The 14,604-nt window shown below is 42.6% G+C and overlaps 1 protein-coding gene across 1 annotated transcript in view; it reads left to right on the top strand.

Moving 5' to 3' along the window:
* The first annotated feature begins 1,728 nt into the window (after nt 1-1,728).
* The window catches only part of LOC139574213 (testican-1-like), a 237,221-nt gene continuing 224,345 nt past the window's right edge, over nt 1,729-14,604 (top strand). The window contains exons 1-2 of the mRNA XM_071398572.1: nt 1,729-2,067; nt 2,662-2,832. Of these exons, the coding sequence (XP_071254673.1) occupies nt 2,665-2,832 (168 nt within the window). The 5' untranslated portion in view covers nt 1,729-2,067; nt 2,662-2,664. The remainder of the gene's footprint in view (nt 2,068-2,661; nt 2,833-14,604) is intronic.

The following is a 14,604-nucleotide window of genomic DNA, read 5'->3' as shown; positions in this document are numbered from 1 at the left end:
CCTCCGTATTTGAGTCGTTTCTCATTTATTTAGAATATTGGTAAGTAGGTGGGATCACGTAGGCCTCTGGGGGCCAACGACCGAGTATAAACGACATTGCTAGACTAGATTGACGCGTTTAATCATACCAAAATGAAATGATTTGGTGTCATTTTAAGTGAGAATTATCTTGCCATTTTTTCAATAAGGCTATGTGCACATGGCTTTGATAAACATTTGGCATAATGATACAAAAAAGACCTATAAAAATCAGAGCAAAGCAAAAAAGTACCACTTTTTTTTTTTTACACGTCCAAATCAGGCTGGTTGCTGCTCATCGCACCGGTGGCGCTGCCGTCGCATGTATCATCAGTCACACTGCGCACCAGATGAAAATAGCCCCGGGGAGTGACAGCCACTCCGTATCCACTCAGAGTGCAGATATGTCGGCCTGCCTGGTCCTAGAGCCAGGAGAGATGAGAGAGGATGTGGGGGGACTGGGTTGGGAGAGATGATCCCCGCTTATTTTGACTCCCGAGTGGAGCAGCGGTCTAAGGCACTGCATTTCAGTGCAAGAGGCGTGTTTCAAGGCCACATTTGCAGGTGATACTACTGCCAATAAGAATTATATTTTTTGGGGTGATGGATTATTTGGTACTTTCATGATTGATATAGTCCTACACACTTTTTCTCTATAGTTGTTATCCCTAGATAACTTCTGACGTGTCCCTAGCCTGCATGGTATCTCAATATGGCGTAGAGTACCTGGTTCGAATCCAGGCTGTATCACATCCGGCCGTGATTGGGAGTCCCATAGGGTGGCGCACAATTCCCCCAGCGTCGTTCGGGTTAGGGTTTGGCCGGAGTAGGTTATCATTGTAAATAAGAATTTGTTCTTAACTGACTTTCCTAGTTAAATAAATGTTAAATAAAAAAGATTATAAAGACCGTGTCACTTACACCGCAGGCCACGTAGGCGTGAAAGAGAAACGCTTTGTTTCGGACCCATTTTTCTTTGGCTGCTATGACAGACCCTGCTGGTTTTCTGTTCTACCTGATAATTAATTTGACCCATTTGGTGTCCCATGTCTAAATCAGTCCCTGATAAGAGGGGAAGAAGGAAAACGAGCAGTGGAACAGGCTTCGAGGTCAAGATTTTAATTTGTGTGGTGTAGGCTTTAACCGTTTTGTTTTTCCCCAGTCGAGTTCCTCCTCTCTGCTCCCCAGTGACATCGTGCGCGCCGCGTGGTTCTGAAAGGAAAGCTGTGCTGAAAGAATAGCGCTCGCCAGTCAGAAGGCGACGCGCACAGGCCATATTGAAATGGGAGACTACTCGAGGCTATATGAAATAGGCCTATAGCAGATAATAAACATAATTGTAAGTGACAGATATTTTCACAGTGCTCAATTCTTTGCCTAACACTGACATACGCTATAGGACTATACTCAAAAGTGCATTCTAAAGAGACTGCCTAGGCTTCACTCGGCTTGTATTTTGATGACAATAAAAGTTATATAGGGAGAACAACTGTGGAGAAAAAGTGTGTAGGACTATATCAATCATGAAAGTACAAAATAATCCATCACCCCAAAAAATATCCCACTTATTGGCAGTAGTATCACCTGGAAATTTCGCCTTGAAACAACAAACATTCCGCTTATTCCCGTGTGAATGCACCATTCCCCCCGTTGTAAATCAATGACACACCAGCTCTCTGCACTGCAAAGAGAAAGAGAGAGGGAAACTGTGAGCGAGAGAGGGAAGGGAGGGAGACATGGAGAGCGAGGTATAGAGGAGGGTGAAGGAGTGAGCGGGGGAGCGATTGGGAAAGAGAGAGAGCCCGCTATCAGAGAGGCGGAGTCTGAGCGGAAGAGTTACCGAGGGTGGGAGAGAGACAGTTCTGCGGAGGCTTGTTCCTGCTGCTCCTGGTCGCTGTCAGTATTACAGCGGAGTTCAGAGCTACCGGAGGTCCCGTGGATAATTAGGCTACTCTACAGTCTGACCGAAAAAAACGTCTAACTGACAACAGCAGTAGAAACTTCCCACCCACTCTGTTTTCCCCAGGAGCTGGACACAAGCTAATTGAGGTAGGTGGATGGAAGAGCGGGATGTGTTTGTGAGCTTGGACCGGTGGAGACAGATTTGTATGCATATGATAAGGACAGGGAGAGAGTTATGTAGTCTACGTATTTCTGGTTCACTCCCGGTTTGGTAAAAGGAGACGACAGAGGCGCGCGCTCCAAGTAGACGGCAATTGCCTGTTTATACCGTCTGAGAGCCTCACGAGCTAATCGGTTTCCCGTGCTCCATCTGCCACGGTGTGCAAATGCGATATGTCTCCAAATGTTTATAATCAGCTTAGGAGGAGCAGCAATTTCATAAGAGGCAATCTCCGGTATTTACTCAATCAAATTAATCCAATCTAATAGATTGAATAACATCATGTTCTTGTCCATTTGGATACTGACATATTTACATCATTAAATACATTTTCAATCCATGACAAAGTGCAGGTGAATTAACCTACACGTAGGCGCGTACTTGTATGAACAATTATGCCTAGTCCACATCATGCGCATCAAGGCAGCAGGCTCATTTACCTCCCTTGCTGTCTTAATTTCTCTCGTCCTCAATGTCACTTTCTCTCTCATTTTCTCTTTCCCCTTCTCTCTTTTTTTCAGAAGATGCTTTTCTGTCTGCTGCCTTTCGCGGCTCTCTTGCTGCGTGCGGAGGGCAGGCGCGGGGGAACCGTGGTTGGTAACAAAAACATTGGCCACGCGTTGGACAACGACAAATGGCTCAGCACCGTGTCTCAATACGACAAGGACAGATATTGGAACAAATTCAGAGATGTGAGTTTATAATTACTGTGTTTTTCGCAACTTTCCTCACAAATTGGCAATTGTGACGACTGTTGTAGCCCAGAACAATGTTAGAAAGACTGGCTGACCACGAGGCCATGCCTTGTTGTTGCAGTCCTAGTAATGGTTGGGTGATTCGACTGACGCAGATGTGTATGCAGCCCCGTCCTTGACACACCCTTACAGTAGGTACGTGAGTGAGAGTCCCAGCCAGGCAGGCAGCGGCCTTAATCCAATGTGTGGGCACTCAGCAGGTAGAGCAGCTTAGAGTGGAGCTCATGTGCTGTGAACGAACGGCTCACTCAGTAAGGCACTGAGGCACATCGAGAGAGTGTGTGTGAGAGTGTGTGTGAGAGAGAGAGTGTATGTGTGTAGGAGAGAGGAGAGACAGATACAGTATGGACATTCAAGGCCAGGCATAAGCCTCTCCCCTGCATGGCAAAATGTGTAGAATTGCAGGAAATTCACTCTATAATGTAATTTTTCTCTCCCCCGCTTAGGGCCCCCAAAATACCTATTGAGATATTGAGGCTAGGGACACGCCATATTGAGGTACCATGCAGGCTAGGGACACACCATATTGAGATACCATGCAGGCTAGGGACACGCCTATTGAGATACCATGCAGGCTAGGGACACACCTATTAAGGTACCATGCAGGCTAGGTACACGCCTATTGAGATACCATGCAGGCTAGGGACACACCTATTGAGATACCATGCAGGCTAGGGACACACCATATTGAGATACCATGCAGGCTAGGTACACGCCTATTGAGATACCATGCAGGCTAGGTACACGCCTATTGAGATACCATGCAGGCTAGGGACACGCCTATTGAGATACCATGCAGGCTAGGGACACACCATATTGAGATACCATGCAGGCTAGGGACACACCATATTGAGATACCATGCAGGCTAGGGACACACCATATTGAGATACCATGCAGGCTAGGGACACACCTATTGAGATACCATGCAGGCTAGGGACACACCATATTGAGATACCATGCAGGCTAGGTACACGCCTATTGAGATACCATGCAGGCTAGGGACACGCCTATTGAGATACCATGCAGGCTAGGGACACGCCTATTGACATACCATGCTGGCTAGGGACACGCCTATTGAGATACCATGCAGGCTAGGGACACGCCTATTGAGATACCATGCTGGCTAGGGACACGCCTATTGAGATACCATGCAGGCTAGGTACACGCCTATTGAGATACCATGCAGGCTAGGGACACGCCTATTAAGGTACCATGCAGGCTAGGTACACACTTATTGAGATACCATGCAGGCTAGGGACACCCCTATTGAGATACCATGCTGGCTAGGGACACGCCTATTGAGATACCATGCAGGCTAGGGACACGCCTATTGAGATACCATGCAGGCTAGGGACACGCCTATTGAGATACCATGCAGGCTAGGGTCACGCCTATTGATATAGCATGTGATACACTGGAACCATAGCCCTCATTAGGGCCTGCTCACCCTCAAAACACCCCTGACATCATTCTGACACCACTGCTGGGTTCTGTAATCAGAGGAACACAGTGGTTTAGGACACGTCTCAAATGCACCCTATTCCGTATATTGTGCACTACTTTTGACCAGGGTCCATAGGGCTACAGGGAATAGGGGGCCATCATGTGGGATGCATAGCCTCCTGTGTATTCTCTCTAAAGTATGAGGGATCGATTTTGAAGTGGGCAATGGTCTTTTTCTGTTAGCAGCTGTCTCAGCTAGCCGTGCCAGGATGGTTATTGTGTAATAGGGCATGCAGCAGTGAGAGGGTTTACATTAACATAAGCTAACCTTCTCTTGACTGGAGTCAGTGATGTGGGGGCTAGGATTGACCCTGGCCCTGCATTGTTCTTCATTGGAGTGGCGACGTGAGACCTAGCCACAACGCAGCATGTAAATGGCCTTAAGCGAGGCAGCTGCAGCGCGAGCCAGAGCAAGCGTTAGCAAAATCCCTTAAAGCCTTTATGGTATGTGGGGGGTGCTGCCCACACACCTCCCTCTCCATGGTCTTCAATGCAAATTAAACTCATTAGGTGGAAGCTGCTCGCTGTCTGGGAGAAGAGGAGAGGGGGGCGAGGGATGGAGGAGGAGGAGTGTATATTGGAAAGGGTGTGACATTTTGGTTTAATATTTGATGTTGTGTTTCCCGGCCTGAGAGGGCAGCACTATGGTGTGTGTGTCTGCAGACACATACCTGCAGGTCATAAGGCTCTTTCTAGCCACTCAAGTCATAAATTATTCTTCCCCTCTCTTTTCTCTCCCCCTCTCTCCCTTACCTCTCTCCATACCTCCCACTCTTTCTCTTTCCCTTGAACAACTTTGCTATTACTGGCATCACTCCCTTTACTTCTGTGTCAATCAGTCTCTTACCTCTCGCCCCATTTTGGCTCATTTACTCTCCTAACGTCTGTGTTTCTCTCTCTCTCCCTCCCCCCCTTTTCTCTGCTCTCTCATCCCTTTCTCTCAATTCGTCAATCTTTTCTCCTCTTTCTCTTTTCACTCATTCGTTGTCCTCTCACTCTCTCAATTCAATTCAAGGGGCTTTATTGGCATGGGAAACATATTTTACATTGCCAAAGCAAGTGAAGTCAAAAGTGAACAGTAAATATTACTCACACAAGTTCCAAAAGAATGAAGACATTTCAAATGTCATATTATGTCTATATACAGTGTTGTAACGATGTGCAAATAGTTAAAGTAAAAAAGGGAAAATAAATAGACATAAATATGGGTTGTATTTACAATTGTGTTTGTTCTTCACCTTCCCTTGTGACAACAGGTCACAAATCTTGCTGGTGTGATGGCACACTGTGGTATTTCACCCAGTAGATATGGGAGTTTATCAAAATTGGATTTGTTGTCAAATCAAATTTTATTGGTCACATACACATAGTTAGCAGATGTTATTGCGAGTGTAGCGAAATGCTTGTGCTTATAGTTCCGACAGTGCAGCAATATATAACAAGTAACATCTAACAAATACCTAATACACACAAATCTAAGTAAGGAATGGAATAAGAATATATAAATATATGGATGAGCAATGACAGAGCAGCATAGGCTAAGATGCAATAGATAGTATAGAATACTGTATATACAGTACATATGAGATGAGTAATGCAAGATATGTAAACATTATTTAAGTGGCATTATTAAAGTGACTTCCATTTTATTAAAGTGGCCAATGATTTAAACTCTGTATGTAGGCAGCAGCCTCTCTGTGCTAGTGATGGCTATTTAACAGTCTGTTGGCCTTGAGATATAAGCTGTTTTTCAGTCTCTCGGTCCCAGCTTTGATGCACCTGTACTGACCTTTCGAATTCTTTGTGGGTCTGTGTTATCTAAGGGAAATATGTGTCTAATATGGTCATACTTTTCTCTCTCCACCTCCTTCCCTCTCTCTCTGTCTGTAGGACACTGGATGATAGTGATGTGCGGTTCGCGAACCATTTGTTCATTTTGAACTAATCTTTTTACTGACTCGAGAGTCATCCCAGCAAAATTGGTTCTGTGATGGTTCCCAGAACATCCATTCATCATAACACAAAAACTGTCCAGTCGTGGTGATGATTATAGAATGTTTGTATAAAACTGACGTCGCAAGAACCTTCCTGGAACACATTTAATCCGTTTTTTTTTAAAGGATCCCAGAATGTTTCATTAGGTTGTGGGAACAGTCTGGTGGGAACATTGTGGGGACATCACAAAAGATAGGTTCTCAAAACCCCCAAATATCCAGTTGTCCGGATGATTATACAATGTTTCTTTTAGGGTGCATAGACATTCATCTGGTCTTACAAGAACGTTCCCAGAACACATTTAGTCTATTCTTTAAAGGTTCCCAAAACGTTTCATTAGGTTGTGGGAACAGTGTGGCGACATTGCACGAGATAGTTTCCCAAAACACAAAATATGCTCACTTCTGATGACGTTCATACAATGTTTAAGTTAGTTTACACAGGTCATTCCCTTAATGTTGTAAGTCTGTTTTTATATATCCAGTCAGAAATGCAGAATTTAGACTAACTGTAAAAGATAAAACATTGTGTAAAATTGACTGGATACCTTGTAAATATGGGCCTAGAAGTATGCAGCACTGTCACGATCGTGTGGAGAGACGGACCAAGGCGCAGCGGGATATGAATACATCTTCTTTTTATTTATGAAGATGATAGAACACGAAACGAAACACTTACACAAACTATACAAAACAACAAACGATCGTGAAGCTAAATAACGTAGTGCACACACACAGGCTACAAACGTTAAACATAGACAATTACCCACAAACATCTAAAGCCTATGGTTACCTTAAATATGGCTCCCAATCAGAGACAACAATAACCAGCTGTCTCTGATTGAGAACCAAATCAGGCAACCATAGACTTTCCTAAACACCTACACTCAACCATAGACAATACTAGACACATACACTCCACACCAACCCATACACTAAAACCAACACCCCCTTTACCATAATAAACACCCAAAACACAAACATACCCCATGTCACACCCTGACCTAACTAAAATAATAAAGAAAACAAAGAATACTAAGGCCAGGGCGTGACAAGCACATAGAGGATGGGTGAAGGGATGGTGAATAACCCACTTTCCAGTATTTCCCTGGGTTATTTATGTCTAAGAAAGCTAAAAAGGAAGCATGCAATTCCTGATTGACCATACTGCCATGGCTATATACTGCCAAAAGATAAAGAAGGAGAGCTTCCCTGGTGGTGCAGAGGATAAAAGACCTGGCATGGGAACCAAACATTGCAGGTTCAAGCCCTACATGTGAATTTTATCAATAAAACATCTGCTTGTGTTTGTATGATTTAAATGCTGTTCAAAAGTCCTATGAATTAAATTACAGTACCTTCAGAAAGTACTAACACCCCTTGACTTTCTCCAGATTTTGTTGTGTTACAAAGCGGTATTAAAATGGATTTAATTGTATTTTTTTTGTCAACGATCTACAAAAAATAGTCTGTAATGTCAAAGTGGAAGATACATTCTAGTATAAAAAAAAAGAAGGGAAAATAAAACACTAATATAGCTTGATTAGATAAGTATTCAACACCTGAGTCAATACATGTTAGAATCACTTCTGGCACGATTACAGCTGTGAGTCTTTTGGGGTAAGTCTCTAAGAGCTTTACACACCTTGATTGTACATTATTAGCCCATTATTCTTCAAAAAATTCTTCAAGCTCTGTCAAGTTGGTTGTTGATCATTGCTAGACAGCCATTTTCAAGTCTTGCCATAGATTTTCAAGGCGATTTAAGACAAAACTGTAACCGGGCCACTTGGTAAGCAACTCCAGTGTATATTTGGCATCGGATTTTAGGTTTTTGACTTGCTGAAAGGGGGATTTATCTCCCAGTGTCTGTTAGAAAGCAGACAACCAGGTTTTCCTCTAGGATTTTGCCTGTGCTTAGCTCTTACGTTTCTTTTTATCCCAAAAACTCCCTAGCCCTTGCCATTGACAAGCATACCCATAACATGATGCAGCCACCACCATGCTCGAAAATATGAAGAGTGGTACTGAGTGATGTGTTGTGTTGGATTTGTCCCAAACATAACGCTTTGTATTCAGGACCAAAAAAATTTGATTTCTTTGCCCCATTTTTTTTGCAGTATTACTTTATTGCTTTATTGCAAACAGGATACATGTTTCCAATTTTTTTTTTCTGTACAGGCTTCCTTATTTCCCTCTGTCATGCAGGTTAGTATTGTGGACTAACAACAATGTTTTTGATCCATCCTCAGTATTCTCCTATCACAGCCACTAAACTCTGTAATAGATTTAAAATCACCATTGGCCTCATGGTGGAATCAATGAGCGGTTTCCTTCCTCTCTGGCAACTGAGTTAGGAAAATACACCTGTATCTTTGTAGTGACTGGGTGTATTGATACACTTACCAAAGTGTAATTAATAACTTCACAATGCTTAAAGGGATATTCAGTATCTTTTTCTTTTTTACCCATCTATCAATAGGTGTCCTTCTTTGCGAGGCATTGGAAATCATCCCTGGTAGTCGTGGTTGAATCTATGTTTGAAATTCACTGCTCAACTGAGGGACCTTACAATTATCTGTATCTGTGGAGTACAAAGCTTAGGTAGTCATTCAAAAATCATGCTGTGACATTATGGGGTATTGTGTGTAGATCAGTGACACAAAATCTAAATGTTATCCATTTTAAATTCAGGCTGTAACACAACAAAATGTGGAAAAAATCAAGGGGTTGAGAATACTTTCTGAAGGCGCTGTATATGCAGATAGTCAACATATGAAGTGTACAAAAATATGCTTGTGTTTGTATGATTAAATGATTTTCAGATGTCTTATGAATGAAATTAAAATGCCATGTGTCTCCATATCACCATATGGTTCCAATCGTTTTTCCAATTAGAAGCTGGAGCTGGAGCACACCCAGAGAACATTATTTTGTGTGGAGGTGCTGACTAACGGCGAATAAACTGTAAGCTATAAAAAAATACATAAAGAGAGTCGCACACTCTCTATATATATAAACTGCCAGTCATTTCTGCATCGCTGTGCCTTCAAGGTCTTCAATCGTTTTTCCACCATACATTTTTCCCATTGGGGATTTTAGAAACACTTAAAATAAGGTCTGTTTCGTCTAGGCTTACCCTGGTGTGACGTTTGGTAACCATGTAAATCTCTCTCGGACAAGATTTTGTCAATATATTTGGCTCTATTTACTCTCAGATTCGAAAATGCTAATTAGCATCAAAGTAGACTACAAATCTACGAATGCAAAACTACAAATCCCTGCAAGCCCCCGCTCTCTAGCTGAAACCTTTGCTAACAGGCATTGTGTCAATTTAAAACTTGCACGAGCCAGTTCCCAGCATTGTCAATGTTTAAAGAATTGTAGCCAATTTATTCATTACTACATTTAGCTAACATTAGTTAATCCAGAGATTCTTACCTTTGCCTCGATTCGGCAGCCTCGTCCAGATCATCATGGCATTTGTAGTTCTTTATGATAGCCACATTAGCAGATAATTAACATTTCATTTTTCGGGTGGTAAATACAGGTGAATGTATTGATAAAAGTCTCCTTGTCCTTGAGAGATATACACCGTTGTCACGCCATGTTAAGCCTACACGAAACACAGCCCTTATTTGAAATGCTTCTAATATCCCCTATGGGAAATTGAATGGTGGAAAAAACGATTTGAACCATTTCCCTGTTTGATAGTTTTTATGGGTATTATGACTGATACTGTGGTACTCTATTCAATCTGGAGATGAACATAATGGGGATGTATTCCAATCTGCTTTCTTGTTGACAATGTTGTGGTAATATTAGGTAAAACTTAAATATAACATTTTCTAAATGTTCTTGAAATGTTCTAAGGACTTTCAAGACAAGGTAAAATGTACAGGACCAGTCAAACGTTTGGAAGGTTTTCAAGGGTTTTTATTTATTTTTACTGTTTAATACATTGTAGAATACTAGTGAAGACATCACAACTATGAAATAACACATATGGAATCATGTAGTAACCAGAAAAATGTTAAACAAATCAAAAGATATGATATTTTAGATTCCTCAAAGAAGCCACCATTTGCCTTGACAGCTTTGCACACTCTTGGCATTTTCTCAACCAGCTTCATGACAAATCTTTTCCAACAGTCTTGAAGGAATTCCCACATATGCTATGCACTTGTTGGCTGCTTTTCCTTCAATCTGCGGTCCAACTCATCTCAAACCATTTCAATTGGGTTGAGGTTGGGTGATTGTGGAGGCCAGGTCATCTGATGCAGCAATCCATCACTCCCCTTCTTGGTCAAATAGCCGTTACACAGCCTGGAAGTGTTTTGAGTCATTGTCATGTTGAAAAACAAATGGAAGTCCCACTAAGCGCAAACCAGATGGGATGGTGTATTGCTGCAGAATGCTGTGGTAGCCATGCTGGTTAAGTGTGCCTTGGATTCTAAAGAAATCACTGACAGTGTCACCAGCAAAGCACCATCACACCTCCTCCTCCATGCGTCACGGTGGGATCCACACATGCAGAGATCATCCGTTCACCTACTCTGAATCTCACAAAGACACGGCAGTTGGAACCAAAAATGTCAAATTTGGACTCATCAGACCAAAGGACAGATTTACACCGGTCTAATGTCCATTGCGCGTGTTTCTTGGCCCAAGCACGTCTCTTCTTCTTATTGGTGTACTTTCGTAGTGGTTTCTTTGCAGCAATTCGACCATGAAGTCCTGATTCACGCAGTCTCAAATCAAATCAAAGTGTATTTGTCACATGCGCCAAATACAACAGGTGTGTAGACCTTACAGTGAAATGCTCACTTACAGGCTCTAACCAATAGTGCAAAAAAAGGTATTAGGTGAACAATAGGTAGGTAAAGAAATAAAACAACAGTAAAAAGACAGGCTATATACAGTAGTGAGACTATAAACAATAGCGAGGCTATAAAAATAGTGAGGCTACATACAGACACCGGTTAGTCAGGCTGATTGAGGTAGTATGTACATGTAGATATGGTTAAAGTGACTATGCATATATGATGAACAGAGAGTAGCAGTAGCGTAAAAGAGGGGTTGGCGGGTGATGGGTGGGACACAATGCAGATAGCCCGGTTAGCCAATATGCGGGAGCACTGGTTGGTCGGCCCAATTGAGGTAGTATGTACATGAACAGTTGATGTTGAGATGTGTCTGTTACTTGAACTCAGTGAAGCATTTATTTGGTCTGCAATCTGAGGTGCAGTTAACTTTAATGAACTTATCCTCTGCAGCAGAGGTAACTCTGGGTCTTCCTTTCCAGTGACGGTCCTCATGGGAACAAGTTTCATCATGGCGCTTGATGGTTTTTGCGACTGTACTTGAAACTTTAAAAGTAATTGAAATTTTCCAAATTGACTGACCTTCATGTCTTAAAGTAATGATGGACTGTTGTTTCTATTTGTTTTTTTTAGTTGTTCTTTCCATAATGTGGACTTGGTCTTTTACCAAATAGGGCTATCTTCTGTATACAACCCCTACCTTGTCACAACACAACTGATTGGCTCAAACACATTAAGAAGGAAAGAAATTCCACAAATTAACATTTAACAAGGCACACCTGTTCATTGAAATGCATTGCAGGGGACTACCTCATGAAGCTGGTTGAGAGAATGCCAAGAGTGTGCAAAGCTGTCACTTTTTTGGTTACTACATGATTCCATATGTGTTATTTCATAGTTTTATTGTCTTCACTATTATTCTACAATATAGAACATATTTATAAAAAAAATAATAACCCTTGAATGAATAGGTGTCCAAACTTTTGACTGGTACTGTATATTGCATGAACATCAATTAAATATTATGTTAGACCTGAAATAAATATGCTATGAACGTCATAACAATGGACTTATTTAATTCTTACAACATAAAGGGAATGTCCTGTGCAACCTAACTTAAACATTGTATGAATGTCATCACAAATGAGCATATTTTGCGTTTTGGGAACATATCTCCTGTCATGTCCACACAATGTTACCACAACCTAATGAAATATTCTGGGAACCTTTTAAAGAACAGACAACATTCTGGTAGCGTTCTTTTTGCACCCTAAAAGAAACGTTGTAGAATCACCCGCACAACTGGACAGTTTTTGTGTTTTGGGAACATATCTTTTGTGATGTTCCCAGAGTTTTCCCACCAGACTGTTCCCACAACCTAATGAAACATACTGGGAACTTTTAAAGAACAGATTAAATGTGTTATAGGAACGTTCTTGCAACATCTGGCAAATGTTTTCTAGAAACATTTTAGTGAATGTTAGAACATTCGAAGGATATTTCATCTCAAATATTTTTGATAAATAAATAGATTTGATCAAAAATATTCTCTGAATGTTTTTGGGATGTTATCATCCTAATGTTAGATAAAACCCGAACTAGAACTTCATGAGAATCTTAGCTAATGTTCTGGGAATGTTCCCGGTTTGCTGGGATGATTCGTTTTTCTGAGTGACTTGTTAATTTTAGTCGTTCGTTTGACCTGTTGGCCCAATTAATTATATTGTTCTTTTGGTGGTCCCTGCGTGCTCTGGGCATTACTGACTCAAATGAATGAAATTGGTCGAAATAATTGTTATTTTGACCGAACGAGACGAAAAAATCAAGAGCCAGTAAAAAGAACCAGACTTCCCATCACTACTAAATGACCCTGTGCCTTCTCAGCCATGTCTACTCCCTCCCCACTCCTCCCTCTCTCCCCCACCCTGACTCTCCTGCCATGTCTCCCTCTCTGTCTCTGAGCCGACTTGCTCCCCGTTCAATAATGCAGGAGTGCGTTTGTGTGTGAGAGAGCGTTTGTGTATGCACTAGTGGTATGTGTGTGCTGCTGCTATGTATACCAGTATCCCCCTGACTACTAGACACTATGGTACGATGCTGCAGTGTTTATCTCTGTGTGTGTGTGTGTGTGTGTGTGTGTGTGTGTGTGTGTGTGTACTCTCAGGTAAATTATACCGTGGCTCTCCATGGGATCAAATTAGAGGACTAGGGACAGTGGTGTGTGTAAAAGGTTCCATAACCAACAGGCCTACATTACTCTGTGTGCTATGTTTACTGTATGTGTGAGTGTTGTCAGCAGTAAGATTGCTAGCGCAGCACTCTGTTGGGACTGGGGTCTGGTTCCGGGGGTGGAGAGTCAGAGTGGTAGGGGGGGGGTTGAGCTGAAGACAACTGGAGAGGACGGTATACAAGGTATTTGAACTGCTGCCAATTATCTGTCCGTCTATCTGTTTGTCCAGCTGTCTAGCTGTTGTTTACTATACTGTAGCTGTCCCTAGAATCCAGATCTCGAACCTCTCCAGCTAGACCTGCGTTTCCCAAACTTGGTCCTCGGGACCCCAAGGGGGGCACGTTTTGGTTTTTGCTCTAACACTACACGGGGTGATTTTAAAATGATCAACGCTTCATCATTCATTTATTATTTCTTTCTTCCTTGGACACTGTGTTAACAAACCACCAAATGAGCTTCAATGCCATACAACACTCCTTCCGTGGCCGTCTCTTAAATGCTAGTAAAACTAAATGCATGCTCTTCAACCGATTGCTGCCCGCCTAGCATCACTACTCTGGACGGTTCTGACTTAGTGTCACGATCGTTATAATGAGTGGATCAAGATGCAGCGTGGTATGGTTCCATCCTCTTTATTTTGAAGTGAAACTCAAAGAAAACAATAAAGCGCAAAACGAAATGTGAAGCTAATGTAGTGCTCGCAGGCAACTATACATAGACAAGATCCCACAAAGCACAATGGGGAAATGGCTGCCTAAATATGATCCCCAATCAGAGACAACGATAAACAGCTGCATCTGATTGAGAACCATACCAGGCCAACATAGATAATTAATCACCTAGATAACCCACCCTCGTCACACCCCGACCTAACCAACATAGAGAATAAAAAGCTCTCTATGGTCAGGGCGTGAAAGCACCCCCCCAAAGGTGCGGACTCCGACCGCAAAACCTGACTCAATAGGGGAGGGTCCGGGTGGGCATCTACAGTCGGGGGCAGCTCCGGTGCGGGGTGAAGTACCCACTCCGCTCGCAGATACGTCATCTTGTGCGGGGATCGTCGCTGGTAGCTCCGGACCGTGGATTATCGCCGGAGGAACCGGACCGTGGCTCGTCGCCGGGGACTCCAGACCGTGGATCGTCGCCGGAAGAACCGGA

This window comes from Salvelinus alpinus, chromosome 4 (assembly GCF_045679555.1).
Source record: "Salvelinus alpinus chromosome 4, SLU_Salpinus.1, whole genome shotgun sequence".
Classification (NCBI taxonomy): Eukaryota; Metazoa; Chordata; class Actinopteri; order Salmoniformes; family Salmonidae; genus Salvelinus; species Salvelinus alpinus.
This window is presented reverse-complemented; position numbering and strand designations above follow the sequence as displayed.